At 48.9% G+C, this 27,830-nt stretch overlaps 1 protein-coding gene across 7 annotated transcripts in view; it reads left to right on the top strand.

Annotated features, from left to right (window-relative positions):
• The window catches only part of Ssdp (Sequence-specific single-stranded DNA-binding protein), a 77,378-nt gene extending 50,263 nt beyond the window's left edge, over nucleotides 1-27,115 (top strand). For 6 of the 7 annotated variants that reach the window (XM_089554597.1, XM_089554590.1, XM_089554577.1 and 3 more), the window contains 8 exons: nucleotides 507-549; nucleotides 640-678; nucleotides 3,328-3,391; nucleotides 6,190-6,249; nucleotides 11,744-11,814; nucleotides 13,524-13,614; nucleotides 15,823-15,932; nucleotides 25,897-27,115. In XM_089554597.1, the coding sequence (XP_089410723.1) occupies nucleotides 507-549; nucleotides 640-678; nucleotides 3,328-3,391; nucleotides 6,190-6,249; nucleotides 11,744-11,814; nucleotides 13,524-13,614; nucleotides 15,823-15,932; nucleotides 25,897-26,007 (589 nt within the window). In that variant the 3' untranslated portion in view covers nucleotides 26,008-27,115. The remainder of the gene's footprint in view (nucleotides 1-506; nucleotides 550-639; nucleotides 679-3,327; nucleotides 3,392-6,189; nucleotides 6,250-11,743; nucleotides 11,815-13,523; nucleotides 13,615-15,822; nucleotides 15,933-25,896) is intronic. The other variant, XM_089554583.1, reaches the window with a different exon arrangement.
• Nucleotides 27,116-27,830: the final 715 nt, after the last annotated feature.

Raw genomic sequence — 27,830 nt, 5'->3', positions numbered from 1 at the left:
AACAATTTTTTAAAACATATTTCCTTTTAAAAGTGTGCCTGTTAAGCACAAAATATTAGTTTTTGTAGTGTTCAATACTTGGCCAATAGGAGAGCTAGCCATCTCTCGTTTTGGGCAAACTTTTCACTTGAAAGATTTTTCTGCTCATTTGTTGCAATCATTAGACCGGATATTGAGTGTTAGGGCATTCTTGGTTATCGAACAGCGTTTACTTTTGCATTATTTTTTTGGCCAGAAGTTGTGGTTCTGCAGTCGGTAGCTCACCGGCCCATGGTGCTCGGAGCGCCCATGGTGGCTGAAGTGGTCTCGAGGGGCCTCCATGCAAACTGCCATAGACGGGTTGCCAGCTTTCCCTCTAGGTAATAGTAAGAAACTCTATGGTCCCTCGTGTTCCTTTCGCGCTCTTGCTCCATCATGGACGTTATTCAACTTGCCCGACTTTTGGCTTTGCCCCTGGTGAGGTTTGCTGCCTCGCTGCTATCATGTGCATCTTTCTTTCATTGCAGGCCCGGCCCTGGAGGGAGGCCCTGGCAACCTAACGCATCCTCGGTGAGGGACTCCTCTCTTCTGTTCTGTTCACAGTGCTGGTTTCACTGTGTTCATTTGTTTATTTATTTATTTTTTTCCCTCCCTGTGCAGATGAACTACTCTTCCGCATCTCCCGGCAGTCACTATGGGGTTTGTGCCTTTCTCTTTCTTTCTTTCTTTCCCTTTTTTTTTATATTTTTCTTCTGAGCAGTGCCTTCCAATTGCCGGGGATCGCGCTGCACTTCGTCAGCTACCTGTTTGCCCATTTCGTCCAAGGATCGCGCTAAGCGTGCGTACTGTGGTGACGGCCTTTGAAAAGAGAGAAAAAATTGAAGTAAGTCTCATTTCGCTAAACTAGAAAGAAAAAGAAAAACGTTCAGAGTGGACATCGTCCATGGTGTGCATGCGAGGACCTCGACACAGCGAACAGCGTACGGCACTTGAGGCTGGGTGGGTATGCCCTTGTGATGTCGGCGATCCAAGATAACTGCACCGGCAAGCTGTTTTTTAAAAGAAATGAAGAAGAGAATGCATTTGTGGAATGAAAGGAATTATGTGTTGGGAATAAAATGCAGTAAGTTGTTTGCGTTAGAAAATTCCCTGTCCTTAAGGGGGGACACTGGTCTTGAAAAGAAAGTTTTATTAATTTAGTCATAGTTACGAAATTTTCAGGGCGCATGTATTTTTGTGCGCTGACTCTAGATATGTCATTTAATTTCATGTAAAGGAATTCCTTGAGCACTTATGGACCTTTTATGCAAGTATTTTGCGGAGAGTTCTGAAGAAAATTTGCTGCGGCTAACTCGCTGAAATGTATGCCATTGGGTTCTCCTGACACCAAGGAATACAATAAGGGCAAAATTATCATCCTGGCTCTCACAGAACTTGAGTAATAGGGTACTGAAGCTGCCACTTCAGAAACAGGAATGCACACTTTCCTTCTCATTTCTGAAGCGACAACTTCAAAACTCTATAACTTAAGTTCTATGATAGGCGGGAAGACAATTTCGCCCTTATTGTATTCCTTGGTGTCAAGAGGACCCAATGGCACACATTTCAGCGAGCTTCCCGCAGCAAATTTTCTTCAAAACTCTCCGCAACATACTAGCATAAAAAGTGCATAAGTGCTCAAGGAATTGTTTTACATAAAATTAAATGACATAATTTAGAATCAGCACACAAAAATACATATGCCCTGAAGATTTCGTAACTGTGACTTCATTAATTAAAATTTTTTTTTCAAGACCAGTGTCCCCCCTTAAGTCCTTTAGCACCTGATAACACACTACATGAAGATTTGAATTGTGCAGGGTTGTAGATGGTGGTCTTGGCCAGGTCTGCTTGTTTTTAAATGCGCCAGATTTGTAAACTTCTCTATCATTAACTTAACTGCGAAAGTTTCAAAGCACAAGCTCTACATAATGTTGAGAAATGCTTGTTTCAGTTGTTTTTCATTAATTTTGCTTTGGCACAGTTCCTTTTTGAATCTTGAAACAAAGCCTTCAAGACCTTTAAACTTTGCGACTTGAGCATGATTAGCGCCCTCAAACGATATACAGTTGAAGAACTCAATTCTGAAAGCTGCAATGAATAATAAACAGACCACTGGTCATCACGGTCGTTCCATGGTGAGAATAGGCACTTTGCTTACTTTGAATTGTGATGCTAGAGCAGGAGCGCAAATATGCTGTCGCAGTTTCACGGCGTAACATAACTAATTTCTTGCAATACAACTTGGCAGCGCATTTCGTCCGCATTGTTGCATGCATCCCACATGCTGTATTGCTTCCCCTTCAAGTGTTTGTGAAGGCGGGACTTGGTTCAAATGATTTCCTGGCAGTGCAGCTTTAATTGAAGCTCGCATGGCGGAAGACACCCGTGCGCTTTGAATGTAGTTGTAGTTCATCATTAAAGGTCTAACCTTGTCACCGGTTTACCATCACACAATAACCTAATAGTAAAATGAACATGCATAATTGATTTCTGCGAGGCCTTCGACAGCAAAGTGCATGGAAAAGCTGGTCAGGTGAAGGCCAGCTCACACTGACGGCCGCGGGTAACACACATGACAAGCCGCTCTGAACCGCCGGCCGAGGCTTGATTATTGTCAGTTCAGCTAGGGATCTTCGCATGGCGTTTGCCAGTAAACTGGTCTAAGCTACCGGTTTTGCTTTGTGCGGTTAATCTTCGCCGGGTGTTGGGCACATTTCGTGTGATCCATTCTTTAAGTGCATCGTGTACAGTCGTTCGCACACCTGTCAAGCTCGCACGAACGTTTAAAAATCGCTGGCATGCTACTCTGCGTAGGCACGGGAATTGGGCACCTCTTTGACCTGCTATTCGACCTGACATCAGATGTTAGCACGCTTGCTTGCTACGTCGTCCATTCGTACAGCGGCACCGGTCTTGAGCACGTTCATATTAACCGATGTATGCTCAACAGCATCAGAATTATTGTGCGTCCGATGCCATGGACTTACATGGGTGTTCGCCACAATCTTGCGACAACCTGACGGTTTCCGAATTAAGAGGGGTTGAATGAACAGGGTATCACTGTACACTGCCTTTACATCAAAATCTTGTTGTGGTAAGCTGTGCCAGGACTACACTCCATGAGGGTGGGTGGAGCAAAAGCAATCCAGGACTGGTGTTGTTGGTATCTGGCCAAGACTGGATCTGGGCCAGGAGTGGCGCGCGCTCCACGTTGGTCAGAGGCGCGGCGTAGCTGCCGCTCAGTGCGACTGCCAGCAATGCCAGCAACTGCCCGCTACATGGTTGTTCTCTGCCCTCCTCCAACAGGGTCCGCCGGTCTCCGGATCCGGACCCCCTGGCCCAGGCACGCCCATCATGCCCAGTCCACAAGGTGCGCATGCATGTTTCTTCCATCGCTTCTTCGCGCCTGCCAACCTTTTGACATTTCCAGCATTGACACGGGGCTTGCGAGGGGGCCAGCCAATCGGAAGGGAGGGGCCATTTAAGCCTGGTTCACATGCAAGTGACTGAGTGGCGCGTCGCAGGGAAAATTTCCCAACTTGTTGGAACCTTGCCACTCACTGCCGTGACGGCTCAAAGCAGGTTTTGTGCCGCGGCAGTAGGATTCACTAGCGTTCTCAGTTGCATGTGAAATAGGCTTTGGTGTAGCCATAGACCGACAACCCTTGCGTGAATCTCTATTAAAATTGGAGCTGCCCAAGTACACATGGTGTGGCCACTTTTTTGTGTTAGTCATGGACGGCTGCATTTGCCACCGTCCTCATCTTTGGTTTCATTAATTCTAAAGAGGTCAGTCATTAAAAATGAAGCTCCACATGTTCCCACTCAACTCATACACGACACACCGGAAAACGAATAAGAAAACAGGTCGGCGCTGCACCCTACCACATCCCATCCCACCCATCTCAGTTGGGCACTCACAGTTGGAAGGCTCGCCCAAATTACCCATTGATGTTGTCGGGGTAGGGGGGAGGGGGGCTAAGAACGCACAGTGAGGTCACCCTAATCAGTTGCGAGCGGCTATTTTTAAAAATTATTTGTAAATTTTAGTCCACACAGAGCTTTTGACTTGGGCACTCGCAAAGACCACCTACACGGATTTGTTGCAGTAGAATATGACCATCTAAATCACTTCAGGATCCCTTTTCCTTTTTTTGGAAGCTCTCAGCGTAGTAATGCAAGCTCAGTGATCCGTGGAGAAGTGGGTTAGTTCATGTCTCCTGTCTTGAGATTTCCAAGGAAGCCGGAATCATTCGGCTTGCGCTGTATTACTTAAGCATACACTGAATGCTTATTAATCGTATGTTATGGAAGTGGTCTCCTTTTAGCAGCCAAGTGCCTCCTCATGTGCAAAGCGACGTATCCAGTGTCTGCTTCTGCCAGTGTGTGCCGCGAAGCGCGTGACGGTGGTGCTACTGCGGCAGCTCAGTAACTAAAAACTCAAATTTAGCGCAAGGCAGCACTAGAGTAACTAAGCTTGCAGCATGGAAGTAGCAGAGAGAACTGAATGGAATGAGGCAGCTTTCTCATTGCATGTTTGCGACCGCTTTCATTTTGCCCCACGACTGCTTCAGAGGCCCGAGGCTGTGTGCTGCTCATGTTTTTAGAGTGAGAGCTCTACTCCTTGGGGTACAACCTCCGATTTGGATGTGGATGAGACAATGACCTTCAATGCCTCACAAGATCAAATCGAACTTAACTGCGTGGTGTTATGGGCCAAGGTATGGTAGTATGACCACGTGATCATGTGACTGACCATTGGGTACCTGACCTTGACATTTGATTTGAGACAGTGGAGACCATGCTTAACAGAGCTTTCGCTCGTATAACTAGGTTCAAGCCCCGCTGAACCGCACCCTTTTTTTTTTTTCTGCTGCTGAATGAACTCGAACATATTCGCTAAATAAGTGGTCCAATATAATAGTATACCGCTTAGGACTTACTGTGTAACAATGCTTGCCCCCTTGCCACCTTACTCAGTTTCCCTGGGCAATGCTGTCACGAAGACCAAGTGAGAGAACTGTTGGGAAGCAAGCACCTGAGGCACATGCCTAGTTCACTGCTGCTTCGTAGGCTACATTGAGGGGAATGAAGAGCGTGCCATTAACTCAAGGTGGCAACTGTGGGGAACATCAGATTGCAAAGTCTATCATCCCAGCCTGCCCATCCAATTGAATCTGTTCGTATCTAAGAGTTGGCTGTGGCATTCTCTCTTCTCACATCTGTTAAGTTGGAAAATGAAAGTTGTCGAAATCCGCAGTCTTGTTTGCTTCTACTTTTAGTCCTAGAGATTGTAAATTTTAAACTCCACAGCATCCGAATTATAGGTCGTAATTTTTACTTGTCCCTGTGAGATGCGTGTGATAAAAAGTCTGAAAAATCAGTTCGCTGGTATAATTTGCAAAGTGCACTGTGTCGCTCTGCCATTCTTCCAAGGGTCACAGACTTGAGGCCCCATGACCTTGTGCTGCAGTGCTTGAGCACAGACGCGAGGGATGCGGTGTTGTAGCTGAACACTGTTGCACAATATATGGTACACATAGAAGTGCCTTCAGGGTGGGGGAGTGAACTTGATATCAAGAACACGGGGAGGTTCCACCATGCTAGAGTGAAAGCAATGAGAGAAGTAGTCGGGGAAGACCAGAAAAGATGAATGGACATTTTGAGAGGGTGGGGTACAGAAGCAGTGCTAGAGTTCGGGCCAATTCACCAGAGCTTACCAAAGGTGCGCACATCATGCAAAGCACAGGAGGGCAAAATGGCAGGGCATGCAATTTTGTCCTCCTGTGTTTTCTGAGGAGTGTACACGTTTGAGATGATGAGCAACCAACTGGCCTGTTTGCTAGCATTTTTCAACAGAGCTTGCATGGCTGTCCCTACAGTTCGTAGGTCAGCCCCACGTGCTTTGTCTGTTGCTGCCTTTTATTCCCCCCCTCTACCCCTCCACCTCGCCCCCCGTTTTGTTTTGTGAAGTCACCGGGAGGGGCGAACCTAGATGTGAAAGTGCACTGCTTCTGTTTTACCCTGCCTGCTGTTTGCACCGCTGTCTGTGTCGAAGTGCTGTGTGTAAGCAGCGTAGTGGCTCGCTTGGCAGGTTGTGTCTTGTCGCCTCTTTGTTGCTCTCCCCCAACGTGTTGCCCCGTGGCTTGTGTGTGTGTGTGTTTGTAGGTACCCCCGGCCCCTTCTCCCCCGCCAGCCATCGAATGAGTGCCCCCAACGCTAGACGAGGTGATCACCCTCCCTGCCTTCTCTGCCTGTCTCCCTTGCCCCCTCGCATGCCGTGCATGGCTGCTCTCCAGTGTCTGCCCTCCCTCAGGGCCGCCACCTGCGCTGGCTGGTTGGGCCGGGTGCCGGTTGGTTCTGGCCTTGTGTGGCCGCACACCGGTTGGCCCGCTTTCCTGCCACGGTGGCGGTTTATGTCCAGCTGTGCACCTGTGAGGATTTTTGTTTGTGGGTCAATGTGTAGCTGTTAAGAACAGCCCTTGGGTAATCTGTCAGCCATTGGGTCAGGTTGTCCACTATAAACTTGTGGGTGCTGGGGGAGTGCTTTGCATTCCTCTAAACATGGCTTTTTTTTCTGTTCTTGGAGCTTATTTGGGGGCACATCTAGAGGGAGATGATTTGTGCAGTAATTTTTGTCCTCGCTGCCATGCGCATTCTTGGTGTTGCTACAGCAGCAGAGATGATACCGTATTTACACGATTGTGAGTCGACTGGAATGTAAGTCGACCCCCCCTATCTCATATCAGGAAAAAAAACTTGGAGGTTCCTTAAGATTCCTTTAAATAGCAGAACGCAATAGCATTATCTGTCCGCTGCTGCTCATTCTCAGACGCTATCGGCTGCCGCACGCGGGCGTGCCCGTGGGCACATTCCAAAACTAAAACGTATGTCACTGGACTACTCGGGCACACTTACGCCATCGTCCTCACTAGCGCTGTCGCTGTGATCACTGTTGCTGTCCCACAGCACATCGTTCTAACATTGTCAGCAAAATCCCGCACTTTGCATATAGCCACATCACGAAATCACGTGGAACAGCTGAAAATTTTGCCTCGCAGCAGCCACCACACCTTATCACCCTTTTCCGACACTAGTTTCTTCAGTGTAAAGAATGACAGCCATCTTGAATGTAGCCCTGAACAAGCGCTAGATGCTTACCGGACTCAGAGCTCAAATGACCAACAATGCACTGCTTTAACTGATAAATTAGCTGATAAAATGTGGCAGTCGTCAGATGTGTCAAAGCCAGAGAAACTACACGTGCTTGGCCCCCCCCCCCCTCGCTTATCAGCGGCCGCGCCCCCCCCCCCCCCCCCCCCCCCCCCTCCCTCGCTTATCAGCGGGCCGCTTGGGACAGGGTGCCAGTTCTGTGCCTTGACAGAGCATCCTCTGAAGGCCAGCACCAAGAGGGATGTGAGGGAGCCCCATAGCAAAATGCAACCACCTGTAGCACCCCTGATAATCTTAGTTTGTCTGGTGTCTATTTATGGTGGCATGCTTTGGTTCAGTTGTAAGTCGACCCCCCCATTTCCAATTTTCGAATAAAAAAAAACAGGTCGACCTATAATCGTGTAAGTACCAGTACCGTAGCTGCTGTCACACCATTGCCACACCATTGCTCTGCTGCATGCAAGCTTCTGTTGGTGGGCGCTTCATTTTAGGAGTTTGACTTGAGGACCAGGGCACTGCCATTGCGAGGAGCAGGTGGAGAATGAACTGGAAAGCAAGCAAAGCATGCAGTGTTGCGGTGTTACTTCTGGGCTGTAGGGTTGTGATGACAGCCTGGACACCCAAGAAGTGAACACCACAGTTAGAAGAGCAGCCAGGAACTGTAACGGAAAATGGGCTTGTAAAGCCGTGCTCTTCCGCCTTCCAGCAGTATATTTTTTTGTGGGGCAAGGAAGCTGCGATGCCCATTCCATACCCTGAGGCTCTGAGCCAGGAATTCGTCCAGGAACAGTGCCTTCGAGATCCACTGGGTCATTAGAGAGTTTTAGTATTGCAGGCTTTGCGTAATTGCGTGCATAGCGGAATAGCGGGCCCAGAGTGCGCATGCGCAGAACGCTAACAGGGAAATAGCGCTAGCGTACGCACGCAATTTTCAGAATTTAGCGTTGCGGCAGTTGCGGCTTTTGCGCCCTTAGCGTGGAAACATGGCGGCGTCCTTTCAAGCGACAGCCGCCCGCTTCAGCCGATTCAGCAGCTCTTGCGATTCCGGTCGGCATGTTTACCGGCAACTACTGGTGTTCTTGCTTTTCGCTATGACTTACCTTGTTTCGACAATAAAGTTTAAGCTGCAATTCAGCCCAGTTTTTGAGGTACGCTCTCGATTCTGGAGCGCGCAAGCCTAATGGAACCTCAAGCTGCACTGCTACCGTCTGCAACGGACCGAAACGCAGCCGAAACCTAGCAAAAACGTCTGGAACGAGACAAAAATAGATTTGGAGGTTTTTCGCGGTTTTTATGGACTTAAATTATGTAAAGAGAGTTTATATTCAATTTACAAAAGTTTTTTCAACATTAGACGTCATGTGATGGCAAATATTCTTGCTCCAACGGCTTGTAGTTAACATTGCCTTTACTAGATGGCACCACTGTTTTACGTTTTTATTTCATTTTATTTCAATTTCGGGGTCATTTTGCAGACGAAAATGAACGCTGCACTAATAATTCGTTTAAAAAACTCGCTAATATTATACTTTGGCAAGTTAGTGGCAATGTCGACCATTTTAGAAGGACCGTTTGCATCAATGTCAAGCAGATGGCATTTAGCGTTTTCAAAACGCTACACTAAAACTGTCTGTGGGGATAAGTTGCTTGCGGTACACTAACGTAATTTCCCTTAGGTCCGCTATCACGTTAACGCTATACTAAAACTCTCTATTATAGAGTGTGCCATTGGGACATATGGAGGGTGGCGCATACCTGTGTTGGTGCTCTTCGCTGTTCGTCTGTGTAAAGCTGAAAAGCTGGCCGTGCTTTGCGAGGAATAGGGATGGGGAGAGCTTTGCTAGAAAAAGGTAACCTAGCGTTGCCTATTGAAGGTTTTTTTTTTTTCATTTATTGGTATACGGTGCGAAGTTGTTTGGTTCTTGAAATCAAGAGATTGATGTCAGACCTTATAAAACAGTGGTGACCGATAGGCAAGCAAAATGGCATTTCAGGCTCCCACACAGAAGCCTTTTGTTTTCATGTTCTTGGAGCTGTTTTCTTTCTTTTTTTTTTAGTTTCATGTGGCAGCCTTCTGATGCTGAGTTGTGCAGTGGCGGTACAAAAAGCTTTACTGTGGAACTAGCGACAAAAGCATTGCATGGCACTGAACAACTTGCACTGAACACGAGCACAATTTCGGGCGCTTGTTCCTGGCTGCCAGTGCACGAGGCTTGTTTCCCTTCTGGATCATGAACAGTGAGAATCTTTGAGTGCAGCAAAAGGTAATAGATTCAATACAGCACCACGTAAAAAACGAGCCAGTCTGTACAACATGATTACGCCATCACGGTGTACCGCTTCGACAACTTACTTCAAACCATAGGCCTGACATTATGAGAGCCTTGCTGTTAGGAGCGAGGAATTTTCATTTTCTTGGAATGCTAGAGTAGACGTCTAGTTTTGTGTCTGGAATGTTCAAGGCAGTGCAGTGTTTATGACTTAGGGTTCGAAACCCATACCAGAATGACTCCTCAGCCACAGCATGGTAAAGTACTACTGAAAGGTGCCAATTTTCCCAGCACTGTGGCGTGTGGTTCTCTCGCATTCCGAACTCTGAACATTGGGCAGGTGCGTATCGCTGCTGGAAGGAAGTTTGTTAGCTTTTTAACCCTTTCACTGTCGAGTTTACTTTCTGAGAGTGACGCACCTGCGAGGAGGGAGCAGTTTCAGTGGGCCCGTTAAAAGTAAAAACGGCAGCTTGCGAATGAAACCAAGAGATGGAAGAGCAATTGAGCGACCTTGGCACGCGCCCTGTAAACTTGGACACCCCGTAGTGGACTCTCCGAGCGAGTGATAAAAAAACTTCTAAAAAAAAAAGAGGGTGCAACAGGTGGCAGGTACACCCTCACAAATGTTTGAACCAAGAATTGCGAGCATAAGGGTGCTCCTTTCATACCTTCCGTGCCAGCATTGCATGTCATTTTTTCCGTGTGCCTTCCAGATTTGTTGCCAGGTTTGTGCCTTGATTGCTCCATGATTTGTGTATTGGTTGACCGCTGAGTTTGGTACACCGTTTTTGAAAAAAAGAAATAAGAAAAGAAATAAGGGTTGGCCTATGCACGTGTAAATATGTCGTGCAAAACATTACTTATGTTAAGATCCTCATACGATTAGCATAGTGCAGTGATTGCCCCCATGACTCTTGACTTGCTGCTGATGAGACGCTGGATTTTGTAGTTGTAACTGGCCAGGGCAGCCACGCTTTGGAGTTGCACCTCTGTGCCAAGGTTTCTGTGTGCTTTAAAAGTCCAGGGGGCTGTAACTCCACCATGGAGAGCTGCAGTGCAGCTTGTGGGCATAAAAAAAGGCTGGCGGAAGATGTTGAAGTAACGAGTGTTAGCTGTTTGGTTTATTAGAATTGATATGAATGAGGTCAAAGGGAGGTACACCAATGGAAATTCGAATTTGTACATTTATTTCCCCATATGATAAACACTCTCACAAGCATTTCACTTGCAGGTGGTTGTTTCTACAGTGCTTTTGTAGATGGCGCTACAAGTCTCAATGCGGGATGTGCTGCTTTCTAGTTGCGGCCACAGATGGCGCTGTGATATCTCAGGGTGGTAGCAGACCCCACGAAATCTCGAAACGTGATGAGTGAGAGCTGACGCTCTTTAAAAAAAATTCGTTTCAACCTGGTGTCGTGGGTTCCACTGCACCGAGTAGGGTGCCTATTCCATCTGGTCGTGCCATGGAGTTTCTTACTATTACCTAGAGGGAAAGCTGGTAACCCGTCCATGGAAGTTTGCATGGAGGCCCCTCGAGACCACTTCAGCCACCATGGGCGCTCAAAGCATCATGGGGTGGTGAGTTACCGACTGCAGAACTACAACTTTTGGCCAAAAAATAGTAGAAAAATAAAGCTGTTCAATAACTACGAATGTCCTAACATTCAATACCCTGTCTGTAAATTGCAGCAAACGAGCAGAAAAGCACTTAAGCTCTCCTATTGGCCAAGTAATGAACACTACAAAAACTAATATTTCGTAATTAACAGGCGCACTATTAAAAGTAAATATGTTTAAAAAAAAAAATGTTGTTGATTAGATACTTTAAGAGGTTTTTTAATGGCATTTTGAGAAGTGAAACCTTTTTTTGGCGTCGTGTGCTGTTGCGGTTTCGCTATTATGGCTTTTGCACACTGCGTTCGCGCCAAAGTCGTCTGCGCACACACGAACAGCGTTTTCGGAATGAAGCACCTCAGTAGTGCCACTCCGTGTTCCCGAAAAACTACAACTGTGCCGCAACAGGTAGCCCACCGTCCCATGATGCCTTGAGCGTCCATGGTGGCTGAAGTGCAGCGCCGCCAGCTTTCCCTCTAGGTAATAGTAAGAAACTCCATGGGTTGTGCATAGCTGGTAGCTGGCCAGGGAGTTCTGGTGGCAGGTCAACTTGCCCAGTGTGGTGCCTGCGAGAGAAGTGGGGCAGGCTTTTGTGAAAGTGAGGGTCCTCCTCCTTTTGTGTGCACTGTTGAACCGCTGGTCCCCCTGGTGCATCATGTGTGCAGATTCTTCAAATTCGGGAGGTGATGGGATGTACGCCATGATGAAGCCCGTTCCAGGCGGCGGGATGCCCGGCGTGAGTCCTTGTTTGGGCCTCTTTTTCTCTTTTGTCAGAAACCGGTATATGTGCCGTTAGCCTTTGCATGGCAGCTTGCGTAATGAAAGTACAGTTGAACCTGGATACATCAAACTCCAATTGGATTGTGACAGTTGAATATATTGATCATTTATTCGGAAATCCAGCTAATTTGAACTGTTGGCTTAGTCCTGGCAAACGCCCATGTAAGTCTATGGCGCTCTTACTGTCTGTTTCTTTCTGCCTTTTCCTTTGTTTGTGTCTTTTTGCGCCCTTAAAATCTTATAGCATGAACCAACAAGCCTTGCGTCAAGTACTTTTGCAAGTCTATGGCATCTAATGCTTGCCGATTCAAACGCTACGGATCTCGTGCTGGTTATTTCAAATAGGCTCTCAAGGGGAGGCCATGTCCAGTTATGACAGGTGTGGCAAGAGATCATCGAAACAGCCCTAATTGCAGCGAGAGTACCTAGTTGTAGAGTTGCTCGTGTGGCTATGGTGTACACCTTGGTGGCAGGCATGACGGAAAAAGGATGGCCCTGTCTCGGGAACAGTCGCTTAGTTTCGGTTTCACTTTTCCGAGCTTCGTGCCAGCCTGCAGTTATAGCGGCTAGACCATAGCGGCTCGACTAGCCAGCATTAGGCAGCCAATGAAGGTGTTGTGGTGACTGACCTTGATGTAACAGACTCTCCATGTGAACTATCTTGTGCCAAGTTACGAAATTTGGCGGAAAAGTTTCACGGCAGTAAAGCACGAACCGGCATGAGAAGAACATCTATGATCGCAACGAGCAATCGCAGTTGACGCAGCATGCAGGGCTCCGGGGCCATCGGCGCATCTCCGCTGCTTTCGCTTTTGGAACGTCGTGCCACGTGGCACTACAACTATTCATGCTCAGAAGCAGTGAGAAGTAATAGGACACAGCAAAATTAAGACAGTATGAGCAGCATGCGTCCATCCCGACGCTATGTAAAGTAGTAAAGTCCATCCCGACGCTACATATACACAACGCTACATAAAGTAGTCGGAGATGCCGGTAACCTAACCCTGTAATCGCAGCAAGCTGCAAAATAGCGAAGGCGGGCATTTCGGCAGTCCGCAAACCATACCATAGACTGGCTTCTGTGCTGGGAGTACTGGGGCTTGGGCGCTTAGCATATCGAGCTTTGGTATTATGCTTTGGCATCAAGTGTTGGCATCATTGAGGGGCCGTCGCTTCTTGGGGCTGTGGCAAAAGTGTGAATCGGGCATTCCCGCATAACATCGCAGATCTTCGAAATAACCGGGCTGGTGAAAGCTGTTGCTTCGAGTTATTCAGTCAGATTAGTGTAATATTGAAATCTGTGTGAATTTCTTAAGGCAGAAGTTGAGGCAAAAGGGTAACGCAGGATTGCAAGACAGGACGGGCATAGGAGCGGGTGGCAGAGAGCCAGCTGGCTTGGTGAGATAAGGAAGGTTGTGGGGACATGGTGGCCAGAGCTGGCACAGGACAGGGTTAATTGAAGGTCAGTGGGTGAGTGAGCATAGTTGGGCTGAAGATAAGACATTCCTCAGTGAGTCCTTAGTGCATGTTCAGGCCTCGCCTAGCTCAGAATGCCTACGCTTGATGCCTCCTGCCAGCAAGAGATGTCAATGGAATGCACTGCCCGCTGCTTATATCGGTTGTTGACGTGACTGATCGTGTGTGTGCCTTTTTTTTTTCGACCAGTTCCAGATGGGGCCCGGCGGACCAGATGGTCCCATGGGATCCATGGGGCCTGATATGGGCCCACCAGTCATGAATGGCATGTCCTCTGGAGGTGAGCGGCTTGCACTTTTTAAACGAGGGGCTGTAACATGGTGCACATCTCTCTGCAGGGTCTGCACACTGATTGGGGGAATTCATATGTAGTGGTAATTGTCATTTCCAGCCACTTGTTTCTTTTCACTGCCCACATCTTGGTGTGCACATATTTGCTGTCCTTATTTATGCACATGCAATTAAACCTGGATATAACGAAACTCAATGCAGCGAGTTTCTTCATATTATGAAATTGCTCAATTCCCCAACACTGCCCTCATTGAAGCGCATGTGTTTGTAAACTCCATGTAGCAAGGGCGTTGCAGCGGTTGATCTTAACGTAACAAACTCACTGTGCTGACTTTGTTGGGTAATCCTGCATTACTTGAAATCTGGCTGAGCCATGTGAAAGTCTCACGACAGTGAAATAAAACTTGGGGGATTCTAAAACTTTGCCTTTAAGTGTGGAGTGCGGTGGCCTTCAGTTTTTCGTAATTACTTTATTCCTAATTAGCGCACTCTCACTCGGCCTTCAGCTTGCAGAGAGCAAGGTTGCAGCGCTATGGAGTCTTCATCACGCAAGTTGAATCGCTCGTGTCTATATCCTCGGGCCAGACCGCAAAGTATGGCCAGATGTGGCAGTTCACAGTAGACGAAGTACACGGCCATTGCAGTGCAGTGAAATGTACAAAGCGAACTGCTGGAGTGAAACAGCATTTACCCCCCCCCCAAGCCCTGACATCATCATTAGCCTGACTACACCCACTACAGGGCAAAGGCCTCTCCTATGGCTCCTTAATTAACCCTGTCCTTTGTCAGTTGCCGCCACCGTACCCCCGCAAATTTCTTAATCTCATCCACCGACCTAATTTTCTGCCGCCCCCTGCTACACTTGCCTTCTCTTGGAATCCACTCCGTTACCCTTAAGGACCAGCGGGTGTCTTGCCTTCGCATTAAGTGCCCTGCCCAAGCCCACTTCTTCCTCTTGATTGGGACTAGGATGTCATTAACCCGCATTTGTTCCCTCACCCCGACAACACCTCACCTCAACGACAAGCAATGCTCTTGCATTTACATGCCATATGAATTGCTTAGGTGCCCCTGTATTTTTTTCTTTCTTTTCTTGAGAGTGCGGTGCTGTTTCTGTTAAAAGTTTGTCTTGACCGATGGGCATGGGAAAGAGTTTGCTTTGAAGAGTCTTTTTTTTTCTCTTCAATTGAGTGTGGGAGGCCAACTCAGTGTTCTCGCATTGCGCATTGTGTCTAATTTGATGGGAGCCTATTTAGTGCCCGTGCAGCACAGCTAATCGGCTCAACACTGGAAATGTATTGGCATAGGCTGGCCCTGTAAAGGACCGGAGTAAACCGGTCTACTTCCAATATTGGGACAGTTATATGTGCTGCTTGGGGTACAGCCTTTGTCAAAAGTTTGGAGCTCGGGGGGTTTTCTTTTGAGCCACACTGTGTCGTCCTTAATGGATCTCTAGCGCTCCCAATTTCCTGGACATGAGAAGATTTCCGATACTGCCTCCTGCTATAGGTGGGACTTGCATAATAATAATACTAAAAATTATTTATTTGAAAAATGGCATTATACAAATACGAGCCTGCCCAACAAGCCAACAGTGGGCTTGTGGGGCAGTGCTCGGCAGAATGGAGCAAGCCAGAGAATGGCACAGTCAATCCATACTGCACAAGAATCAGAATAAAACTAAGGAAAGGCCGTAAGAAAGGACGGGGAAAAAAAAAGGAAAAAAAAAAGAGAAAAGGAACTAAATTACACATACAAATCAAACATAGCAGATTTCACTTCTTTCCGAGTGCTGAAAGATAGAACATTATCTGGCAGGTCGTTCAACGCATCTGGTACCTAAAAGGCACGGACACGTTTACCATATCTTGTCCGTACTCTGGGCAAGGTAAAGCGGTCGCGTGGACGTAATGCTCTGGCGGGGACATATGGGAGGCAGAACTCATTGTTTCATGTATACATAAGGATTACAGTTTCTTTGAATAATAGCCTGAACGAAGGCACGTGCGAGCATGAATGATCCTGGAGTCCCAGTATAAAGCTTGGAAGTGAACCCCCCAGGGCTCTAAACTTTTGACAGAGACTGTACATTTGTGTGTTGTTATAGCATTGCACTTTCGTAGTGGTGCCGACCAAAGTGGCCAGCTCCTTTGGTGGGAACACACAGTGTGTATGGGGGATGCCCTGTTGTGCGCAGGTGATGGCCTGGACGGCATGAAAAACTCACCGGCCAATGGGCCCGGTACGCCGAGGGAAGATGGGCCTCCCATGGGCGACTATGGGATCCCCGGCTATGGACAGGAAAATGTGAGCACCACCACACTCTTCCCACTTGTCCCACTGTCTTCTCGGGATGGCCGCCCACATCCGCCCCATTTGCTGCATGGTTTGCTGTGCACAACGCGTGCCACGTAGGGGGCCAGGCACCATTAGCATTGTAGGCTTATCGTTACCCACAAAGCCTCGATAACGATTAAGTGATTTTTCGGGAGACTACGTGAGCAGCTTGCCTGGTTTGGCGTGCGGAAAACCTTGGGTGTGGGTTGCGGTACGCTCTAGACCTGTAGCAGCATTGTAGCAGCGGTGGGGCAGTGTTCTCGCAAGGGAACATACAGTGGACATATAGCAGTGCAGTGGTGCCAGGCATTTACCACCAAATGGTTTACTCAGAGTAAAGTTCATCCAGTGTTGACACAGTGCTATAGCAGAAGGGATCGGACGGGAACAGTGTGCCAGACCTCCACTGCTGACTCGTTTATTCAGAAAAATTGTTTGCCGCCGCGGTGGCTCAGCGGTTATGGTGCTCGGCTGCTGACCCAAAAGACGCGGGTTCGATCCCGGCCGTGGCCGTTGAATTTCTTTGGAGGAGAAATTCTAGAGGCCCGTGTACTGTGCGATGTCAGTGCACGTTAGAGAACCCCAGGTGGTCGAAATTTCCGGAGCCCTCCACTACGGCGTCTCTCATAGCCTTAGTCGCTTTGGGACGTTAAACCCCATAAGCCAAACCAAACCAGAAAAATTGTTTGTACAGAATAGTGCCGCACTGTGCTGACTCGTTTATTCAGAAAAATTGTTTGTACAGACTAGTGCCGCAGTGCTAGTGCAAAAAAAAAAAACTGGCAGCAACACAGTGTGCGAGGCATCTGCAGTGCTTTGCAGAAGGGGTAGGAGACAAGACAAGAACACAGTCTGAGAGGCAGTTACCGCCAAGTGGCTTATTCAGAAAAGATGTTAGTGCCCGTCACAGTGTTGGTGTAGTGCAGCAGCGCTAGCGCAAGTTAACAGTGTCATGCGTTGTTTGCGATCTGATTTATTCAGAATGGGGCAGTGCAAGTACTAGGAGCAGAGAGCGACGGGCCACTCTCTCCAACCACCAATTTAATCAGAATAACTGTTTGCGCAGTGTAACAGGGAAGTCCTTAAAGGTGCACTGAAGAGGAATCTGAACTCGTCTTTTTGCCGCGGGAACTCGACCTACACGTTCCGAGCATTCTTAGAAACTGCGACTTATTGTCCTGTGTGGCTGATTTTCCTAATTAAATTGAATTAACATCTGGCTCCCGCCTTTTTTTTTTTAATTCTCCCTCGTACAGTGGGCGGAGTCGACCAACGCGTGGAGTGCCTTTCAGCCAGTCCCGCGGCGGCTTGCCGCTCTGCTATCGGCGGAGTAATACGTAGTAGTCCGTAGAATCAAATAGTCTGCGCGTATTTTTATTTCTGCGGGCTTATTTTGCAGCTATATTATCTGCGAATGAAACTATTTATTCACGGAAACCTAAAAAACAAAATAAAGCGAAAGCAAAGCCTCCACGGAGCTGGGTGAAAGGCGCTCCACGCGTTGGTCGACTCCGCCCACCGTACGAGGGAGAATTAAAAAAAAAAAAGCGGGTGCTGGACGTTAATTCGATTTAATTAGGAAAATCAGCCACACGGCAATAAATCAAAGTTTCTAGGAATGCTCGGAACGTGTAGATAGAGTTCCCGTGGCAAAAATATGAGTTCAGATTCCTCTTCAGTGCACCTTTAAGGGTAACGGAGGGGATTCCTAGAGAAGGCTAGCGTAGCAGGGGATGACAGAAAGTTAGGTGTGCGGAGGGGATTAAGAAGTTTGCGGGGACACGGTGGCAGCAGCTGACGAAGGACAGGGTTAATTGGAGAGACATGGGAGAGGCCTTTGCCCTGCAGTGAGTGTAGTCAGGCTGCTGATGATGATGATGATGACAGGGCAGTGGAGCTGGAAGGCCAATGCCCACGTGCGTGGGGTGGGCTGAGCCATTATCTCGGTGTTGAACAAGGGCGCCCATGCTTGGGACGCCCCCCCCGCCAGCTTGCTGTCTAGCAGTGTCGAATAGTCTGTGCTTGTGCACTTTGTAGACAAACACCGACTTTTACGCCTCGCTGATTTAGCGAGAAGTAAATGGCAGTGTTGCACACCATCTTCATGGCAGCTGCTATTGGTGTTGCTTGGCTTGTGGGAAAACTGCGACAAGCCAAACGCGCTGCCAGTCCGTTAGTCGCTTCACGTCACACCTAGACTTTTAGCAGCTGCATGTAGCCGTGGTTCATGGGTCACCGAGACCGCATTTATTTATTTCTTGTTTATCCCTTGTGGATTGGTTAATTTGTTCGTGCAGCTGAATATTTGCATCTCACTGTTTGTTCAGAAGGATAACAATATTATGCAGGAGAAGTCCTGAAAAATGGGAGGCTTTGGCATGAAAATGTTCATTAGGAATAACGTGCAAGTTACTCGTGGTGGTAGAACAATTTGTCGCCAACTGTGGTGCTAGTGTTTTCCAGTGATGGGGGTGGGTAGAAGCTGTAATGTTCCATTTATGTGTGTATAGCGCTAGCATAGGGCAGTACCAGGCACGGTGGCCAAAAGCAGCGAAAAAAAAAAAAACGAAGTCCTTGACATGTGATTTCGGTCCCCGGTGGACCCTGAAGCGTTTCTGTGGCCCGTGCTTGCTTTCTCGCTGCCCTGTGTCAGCAGTGTTGTGTGGTACTCTCTGGCTTGCGTGTAATTGAAAAACTTTGAACTGTTTTCGTAGCTGTGCAATTGTAGCATGAAGGTATTGTCAGAGAGGAACGAAATGCATGGAAACTTGCAAGGGACGCTGGAGTAGTGTAGGGGTTCAAGTTGTAGCGTAGTGCAGCCTGCTTGCGTGGTGCATGACTCGCTGCCCGGTCCAAGACCAGTGCATGAGCTGCCCGAATACTGTGCGAGCCTGGCTAACCGGAGAGGTAATCTCGGGAATGGGCTTGCGCTGCTTTGCGAGCTGTCATGTGATGGTGGTTGGTTCAGGGTGTTGTATATACCCTTTCCCGTGGCCCATTGAGCAATGCTGCAGCGGTCATTCCACGGGCTTTTAAAATGTCTGCTAAGCTGTGAACGCAGTAGCTCTGTTGGAAGGCACGAAATTAAGCCGGCGTTCGGCATGGCTGTAGGCAGGGTGCGCCATCGTCACAGCTGCCCACCACGAAGACCTGCAAGACCGCCTGTACTCCGTTTCATACGTAGCAGGCAACGCTGCCAAAGCTAGCGCGCCTGTTCCCGCAGGCCAAGTCCGCAAGCAAAAAGTAGTTCGCCATACAAACAAAGCGAACACAAAGATGTTTCGTAGCGCCAAATCTTAAGTGCCGTGGCTGGCACCTCTTGGACTTCGTTTTACCTCCTGCCACATTTTCGTCCTGCTGCGACTCGTCGAAATTTCGAGAAGCAAAGAGTACACGTGGCGGTATGATGCGCGGTTGGTAGGGCGAATCGCTTCTACTGAATCTGTGCCCAAAAAGTAGTTCGCTCTCCGTGAAAATTATGGCCAGAGAGCCCGACCACTGAGTGCCTCACAGCTTCGACCGTGGTCTTCAGTGCTACTGCATTGTTTCATACCGGTCTTTGTATTCGTGCAAACAGTGACCGGAGTGTCGAGAAGAACGAATGATACGTTGTGGAGTGATGTAGTTTCGCGGATGCACTACTTCACCAACCTCCGCAGCGTTGCCTGCTGTGTATGAAACGGAGTAAAGTGCAGCGACTTCCTCCGGCTGGGCAGTTAGATCATGGTGGCGCCCTCTAGGGGTGTGCCTGGAGTGCATGAACTCTTTTGGGCTGCTGGGGGGGTTACTTTAAGAAGCAAGACAGGGAAGGGGGGGGGTGCTACCATTTGGGGTATGGGGGGCTGTGGTTGCTGACCTTGTTGTTGTGGTGGTTGTGTGTCGCTCGTAGGTGTTTCACCAGTGGATTGATAGTCAGGTTCAGGCGAGCTGCCGATGCTGAACGCTGCTGCGCGTAAGAATAACCATCTCTCTCTCGTGTGTGCGTGTGTGCTTGCCTGCCTGCTTTGCACCATGGCTGCCGCTGCTGGGCTCTCTCGCACCCCTTCTCACTGCTGCCGGCTTGGGATCAGCATCTGGCGGCAGCCTAGGGACTGTGGTGTTGGTGGTCGGTCGGTCATGGCGTTCGAGGGATCCATGTAAAGGCACTTTGGGGCGAGGTGTGTTGGGGAGCATGTTTGGGGACTCGGTAAGCTCGTGAGGAAGGGATGCATGGAGCTGACGCTTCCCTGGCACTCTCGTCTTTAAGGCGCAAAGCTAGAAAACGAAGGGGGGGACGGCTTCGAGTGACGCAGGCAACCACGTGACCACAGACGCGTAAGCACCAGTGGGGTGCATGCGGTGGCGGTGCTTTGTAGTGTGTAAATGGGGGCGACAGGTGCTGAGCGAAACAAAAAGTAAGGAAAAAAAAACTTTGGGGCCCTCTTGACCACATTCGTAAAGAAGAAATTGTGACAGCGTTTTAATGTAGGCCCGTCCTAGAAAATGGGTTAAGGTGTATTAGTGGGTGGATTAAGGTGGATTAGTGGGTGGATTAAGGTGGATTAGTGGATCCTGTGAGTATATTCCCATGGGATAATCCAGTGGAAGGTACTCCAACATTCTAGCCCTCAAATTTTCAGATTTAGCAGTGCTGATGACGTCATGACCCTTTCGACCCATCTGGAGGCCTGTGTACTGTGCGATGTCAGTGCACGTTAAAGAACCCCAGGTGGTGGAAATTTCCGGAGCCCTTCACTACGGTGTCTCTCATAGCCTGAGTCGCTTTGGGACTTTAAACCCCAGTAAGCCAAACCAACCAACCTTTCGATCAGTCGGGGATTTTCCTTGTGGAGAAGCCGGAACTTTTGGGGATGGCGACAGCCTGAATGCTGCGGCATTAAAAACAAGCACTAACATGAATAAGTGCATGTCGGACCTGAACTTTTTACAGACGCTATGTCCACTCCTTCTGTCAGTTATATGGTGCTGTTAAAGGTGCACTGAAGAGGAATCTGAACTTGTCTTTTTGCCGCGGGAACTCGATCCACACGTTCCTAGCATTCTTAGAAACTGCGACTTATTGCCCTGTGTGGCCAATTTCCCTAATTAAATCGAATTAACGTCCGTCTCCCGCCCTTTTTTTTAATTCTGCCTCGTACGGTGGGCGGAGTCGACCAACGCGCGGAGTGCCTTTCACCCAGTCCCGTGGCGGCTTGCGCTCTGCCATCGGCGGAGTAATACGTAGTAGTCCGTAGTAGCAAATAGTCCGCGCGTATTTTTATTTCTGCGGGCTTATTTTGCGGCTATATTATCTGCGAATGAAACTATTTATTCATGGAAACCTCAAAAACAAAATAAAGCGAAAGCAAAGCCTCCACGGAGCTGGCTGAAAGGAACTTCACGCGTTAGTCGACTCCGTCCATCGTACGAGGCAGAATTTAAAAAAAAAAAGGGCGGGAGCCGACGTTAATCCGATTTAATTAGGGAAATCGGCCATACAGGGCAATAAGTTGCAGTTTCTAAGAATGCTAGGAACGTGTAGATCGAGTTCCCGCGGCAAAAAGACAAGTTCAGGTTCCTCTTCAGTGCACCTTTAAGCATTTGCGCAGAAAACATGGCTGCCGTTCCCGTGTGGCTGCAAAATTCCAAAGGCTCCCCCCCGGAGGATGGAAGTACTGCTTCTCGCAGTCACAACCTGTCGGAGTAGTGTGCTTTGTTTCGACCACATGCTTTGAATTGCACATGCTTTGCGAGATGTCGCAAGTCCCTGGCAGCCTCACAACTAACTCGACTTTCTTTGCAAGAGGGTATCACTAGCAAAGTGGGTCTGTGTTCAAAACTGCATGCTATCAATAGGCGAGCCATGGGTGTTACACTGCTCAGTGCAGTCCTGTCGCTGTCATGAGGGCTGTGAGAATACTGTTTGTGGCCTAACCATCCCTATGCATGCCAAAAAAAAATATAATGTATGAGTAGTACCATAGGCTGGGTTTTGACAAGCCGTTAATCACATGCGAGCATTGCAAAACAGCCTAGCTGCGATTAAAGGCAATTAAAGGTCGGAGATTATAGTACCATACAGTTCCTAAGACTGACGGAATCCAAGAGAAGGCAGGTGTATCAGGGGTTGAAAGTCAGGTGGGCGGATGAGATTACGAAGTTTGCGGGGATACGGTGGCTGCAACTGGCAAAGAATGGGTTAGTTGGAGAGACACGGGGGGGAGGGGGGGCCTTTGCCCTGCAGTGGGCGTAGTCAGGCTGATGGTGACGGTTCTAAGAAAATGCCCGCCCATACTGTAGATGTATGAGGAAAGAAAGTAAGCAAGGGGCGAACTTTCGGGTCAAGTGCCTAAAGCAAGAAAAAAGTGACCAGATCGACACATCGGTGGTACATCCATGTTTATTTTCTCTCTCATCATGCTGAACCCATTGAAAGCAGTGTCGCTGTCAGTGCCAAAAAGGAGCAGCTGCGGTTTGTCCACCACGCTTTCCGGAGCTTCAGCTTTTCTCCCATCTCTTAATTTTACCATTAAAATCGGACAGTAGTAGGGGTGGTCGATATCATCCCCACTCCGAAAGGTGGGTGGGTGATATCTGATATCTTGAGTGGGGGCATTCTCTCGGAACTTTCTGGTGCACAGTCCTTGCAAACTGAGCCCTAGCAGCAGTGTTGACACGGGTAGTGTCGGATTTCAGTTGTTTCTGTGGGCGGCGAAGCGAGCCCCGTCTAGATTTTGTGCAGCGCTGGTTTCTGTGGCTCAGTGGTCGGCATCAGCAGTGCAGTCTCCGGGGTGCCGTTGCTTGTTCAGCGGGTGTGCCCTTGCCAGCTTTGCAGTGGCACCTGTTTTGCCAGCCATGCATTCCACTTGCATTGCGGCACTCTGTGAGCACAGTTGACCCTGCACTCAGTTCTTGTTCATTGTTGCTTTATAAAAAGCAGTGCCCTAGGCTAGGCACTTCTGGCCATCCCCACAAAATCGAGACTGGCGTTGCCACTGTTGGAAGGTTGCATCCCAGGCATCCTAGGGAATTGGCCCAATATTGGAAAGTGATGGCTTCACTCGGGACCTATACAGGGTGTTTCACCTAAGACTTCCTGCAATTTTTAAAAATAAGCTATTTGAATTAAATGCCCGCTTTTTCTGGCATTGCATTGTCAGTGGTGTAGTACATCATAATGCAGCTAAGACGTGCTAACTAGCAGGCTTGTTGACCAATATTTAATAGTTAACTTTTAAACTATTACCGTTGGGCTCCTTAATTATTGAGAGGCATGTAGCCCACCGTAAGTAATGTCCATATCCGTTTTTAGAATTTCGTTAACGCGATTATCCTCGGTGCTGTGGCCCAACAAATTTCGCCTACATCGCGCCAAAATACATGCGGTTTGAGAAGCTTGCAGGCAAAGCAACCTCTCCAGTGAACCTAACTCGTCGAAATAGGCAAAATTTGTTTGGCCACAGCGCCGAGGATAATCGCGTTAACGAAATTCTAAAAACGAATATGGACATTACTTACGGTGGGCTACATGCCTCTCAATAATTAAGGAGCCCAACGGTAATAGTTTAGAAGTTAACTATTAAATATTGGTTAACAAGCCTGCTAGTTAGCACATCTTAGCTGCATTATGATGTACTACACCACTGACAATGCAATGCCAGAAAAAGCGGGCATCTAATTCAAATAGCTTATTTTTAAAAATTGCAGAAAGTCTTAGGTGAAATACCCTGTATAGGACGGTTCTTTGCCAATACATTTTCAATATTGGCCCGATTATCCGTGCTGCTGGGGATGTGCTCAGGGCTGTCCGAGAGGCTGAACGGAGAGGAAACGCGAGTCCATTGGGGCTGTTCCGTCAAGGTGGCTGGCTGGAGGGGGAAACTTTTTTGTCCGAAGGTGTGAGGCTGGTGTTGAGGCTCTTTTTTTTCCTTTCTTTCTTTCTGCACAGTAGTGCAGTTGTTGGAAAGCACTTGCTTTTGCTCTCTCACCAATTTCTGGACACGCTGTGTGTTGGTTTGCCGTGTGTCAGCTTTGCTGTGCACCACTCCCTTGTTTTTGCGTGCGGCCGTGTGTTGGTCTCATTGCCAGAGCTGCCTTCGGGGACCTTGCTGGGAGGGGCATTGCCAACAGTTCTGATCTGTACTCGGTCACAGGTGCATGTCTCACGTCCACGACACACACACCTCGTGTGGACCATTGCTCAGCACCAGTGCTCCTGCAATGTCCCCGTCTTCATTTTGAGGGGAAATAGCACTGATTGATTAGCTTGCTCAGTGTGCAACTTTTTGTGACTTAGGCTTTAAAAGCGTTTGGGGGCTTCCTCTTTGGACTGAGCTTGTGTTGCTTTGATCCGAGTTTTAAAAATGAATCTTTTGAAGAGCTGCTTTTCATCATTAGATTAAAGGTGCACTGAAGAGGAATCTGAACTCGTCTTTTTGCCGCAGGAACTCGATCTGCACGTTCCGAGCTTTCTTAGAAACTGCGATTTACTGCCCTGTGTGGCCGATTTCCCCAATTGAATCAAAGTAACGTCCGGCTCCCGCCTTTTTTTTTTTAATTCTGCCTCGTACGGTGGGCGGAGTCGACCAACGCGGGGAGTGCCTTTCACCCAGTCCCGTGGAGGCTTGCCGCTCTGCCATCGGCGGAGTAATATGTAGTAGTCCGTAGAAGCAAATAGTCCGCGCGTATTTTTATTTCTTAGGGCTTATTTTGCGGTTATATTATCTACAAATGAAACTATTTATTCACGCAAACCTAAAAAGCAAAATGAAGCGAAAGCAAAGCCTCCACGGAGCTGGCTGAAGGGCACTCCACGCGTTGGTCGACTCCGCCCACCGTACGAGGCAGAATTAAAAAAAAAGAGACGGGAGCCGGACGTTAATTCGATTTAATTAGGGAAATCAGCCACACAGGGCAATAATTCGCAGTTTCTAAGATTGCTGGGAACGTGCAGATTGAGTTCCCGCGGCAAAAAGACGAGTTCAGATTCCTCTTCAGTGCACCTTTAAGAGAGGCTGGGGGTGCATTATGTATACATTGAGCTTCACCGAGCCCATGCCGTGGACGGATGTGCTTAGCACCAGTCAGCCTTGCAGTAGAGGTTTGCACAGCATGTCGTGATCCACGCAAGCGGAGGTCGTAACTCTGTACCTCATTTCGCAAGTAGTTTGCAGCACTGTAGAAAGGCTACAGTGATCTGAGCCAGTCAGAATGGTGCGCACTGCATAAATGTGTTCCTCCTATCCCTGTGACTCGTGGCGCCATCCCTGGGAAGAAACAAGTACCAGTGTCCAACTGCTATGCGCAGGATACCCGGTCAATTCGGAGGACATCGTGTGTATAAATGGCTGCACGCCACTTTGCAGCAGGCCTCCACGGCGCTGTGTTCGTGCAGACTTTCGCTGCTAATTTGACCAGTGTATGAAACGCTAGCTTTGCTTTCAAAACACTGTTTTTAAGTAAATTTTCCATTACTGCTTAATTGCTTCAAAAATAGTTTTAACAAGCCGCCGCAGTGGCTCAGTGGTTATGGTGCTCGGCTGCTGACCCGAAAGACGCGGGTTCGATCCCGGCCGCGGTGGTCGAATTTCGATGGAGGCGAAACTCTAGAGGTCCATGTACTGTGCGATGTCAGTGCACATTAAAGAACCCCATGTGGTCGAAATTTCCAGCGCCCTCCACTACGGCGTCCCTCATAGCCTTGAGTGGCTTTGGGACGTTCAACCCCATAAACGAAACCAAACCAATAGTCACAACACTGCGTGAATATTTGAGGGACTGTCTTGTCGTCTTCCTTGGCCCTTATTGGACGAGAGGGCTCTACCTTTCACAGTGCTGCAAGCTAGGTGGGAGTCTAGGTGCGGTTAGTCTCTCGTCGTTGCTGAGGGTGTGGTTGTGTCGCTGACCCCCATGTCCTCTCCTTCCCTTGGTGCCCCTCCCCCCCCCCCTGACACAGGACCAGACAGAGTCGGCAGCAATACTGAAGATCAAGGAGAGCATGCAGGAGGAGGCCAAGAGGTTTGAGAAGGACACGCCTGCCGAGCCCCCGGACTACTTCATGCAATAACCGGGGGCCCCCCCGCCACCCCCACCGCCACCAGTGCGCGCGCGCGGCCGAGCCAAGTCGAAGCCACAGCCACAGCCGAAGAAGAAGTCGGCTGCCAGGGGCCGCGGGAGGCGCCGCCAGCCCCCGTAGCAGCGGCGGCCCTCGTGGAAGAAAAAGACTGGCACAGCGAAGATGATGCGCCCGTGAACGATGGCCTCGATTGGCGCCACTGCAGGCTTTTCGCTTGGCACACGCAGTCTGCCTTGGCTCCCTCTGGGCTGTGGGTGCTCGGTGGTTGAGGGCAGTGGCAGCGCGGCACCCGGCGCTCGGATGGAGGCAGGGCAGGGTGCACCGCCACTTCTCCTCCCTGTGTTGTTCCGGTGTGACTGTGCGCGGCGCAGCTGGAGGAACTGGCGGTCGAGACTCCTGGGGGAGGGGGAGACCAGTGGGGCGGACAGCTCCTGTCCGAGCACAGCGCTGTGGCCAGCTTTGCATGCAGGAGGGGCCGGCATGGTGGGGGGTCAGGGGACAGGCTCTTCTTTCTCCTCGGCCCACAAAGCGGCTTTTCTTTTTTTTTTTTTTTCGAAGAGCGTTCAGCCACTCGGACACCAGGTGGCAGGTCAGTCACGCGTTTCCTCTCGACGCTTGCGGAGGGAATGCTGGCCGGTGGTGTTGCTTTAGAAAGCAGGGAGCGTGTCTAGGCACGAGCTGCCTCGGCAAGCGTGGTAAGGCGAGGGACTCAGCAGCAGTTTGGTTCATTTTGTTGGTGAAGGACGCACGTGTCGTGTAAGAGATGCCTAAGCGGTGTTACGATTTTTTTTTTGTTTCCTCTTTCCAGTGGATTCATTTGTGGCTGCAGTTCATTTCCAGTGATTTTGTTTTTTTTTTAATCTCCTCCAGTGGCTTCAAAATTGCGACTCTTCTGCCGTTGTACAATTCGTGAGAGGAAGTGTCAGCTGCTTAGTCTGTGAGGCTGTGTGGTGTGCTTGAAGTTGTTGCGGTTTGCTAATGGTGAAGGCATGGCTATTCTTATGGCACGAATAGCATAGGCAAAGCCACTAAGGTGTAGGCATGTTCCGGTTACCTTGTGCTGAAAGTTTGTGTGAAAATGTCGAAATTTTTATCTTCTTTTATTCTTTTACGGTAGGGTGCACAACACTTGTCCGCCGACAGCCGGGGTTCACATGAGAAATAGTTCTTGGAAACATAACCGGCTGCGGTATACAGCAGCTTGGCATGAAATGGGGGCGCTGAAATATTTTGAACAGTTCAGCGCCACAAACTAATTCCACGTTACTGTCAACGGTGACCTTAATACCCACACAACAGTAAACCCATCCGAATGGGTGGGACTTTACTTGACTGTGGAAATGCATCTATTACATTTCAGAACAGATGCACAGTGCAGCTAGCGTAGTGCATGCCAGTATGTGGCATGTCAAAAGCCGACAGGTGCTGCTGTGGTGTTGACCGCTGGGATGGCAGCTGTTGAGACCATAACCATTCCATGGAAGCTTTCTTCGTGGGACAGACAGCTCACCGTGGGTAATGAAGTGTTGGAAGCAGCGAGGGAGCTCATCTGTCTACGCCAAGCGCAGTAAAAGCTCGTTAATTCCAACTCAGCCGGCGTGGTCCCGACCAGCGTCCATGCAAGTCTATAGCGTCGCATGCTAATTCGGTCGGCAGAAAGTTAGGTGGGCGGATGAGATTAAGAAGTTTGCAGGGACGCGGTGGCCGCAGTTGGCAAAGGATAGGGTGGCAATGCAGTAGCGGAGGAGCTCCACCGCTGGTAATAGTAATTGTTGCGCCTCATCTCATCTCAAAAGCAAGCAGCCATTCCCTGG

This window comes from Amblyomma mixtum, chromosome 1, assembly GCF_055824585.1.
Source record: "Amblyomma mixtum isolate Tamu chromosome 1, ASM5582458v1, whole genome shotgun sequence".
In the NCBI taxonomy this organism is placed as follows: domain Eukaryota; kingdom Metazoa; phylum Arthropoda; class Arachnida; order Ixodida; family Ixodidae; genus Amblyomma; species Amblyomma mixtum.
Note: the sequence above shows the minus strand (reverse complement) of the source record. Positions and strands in the feature narration are given on the sequence as shown.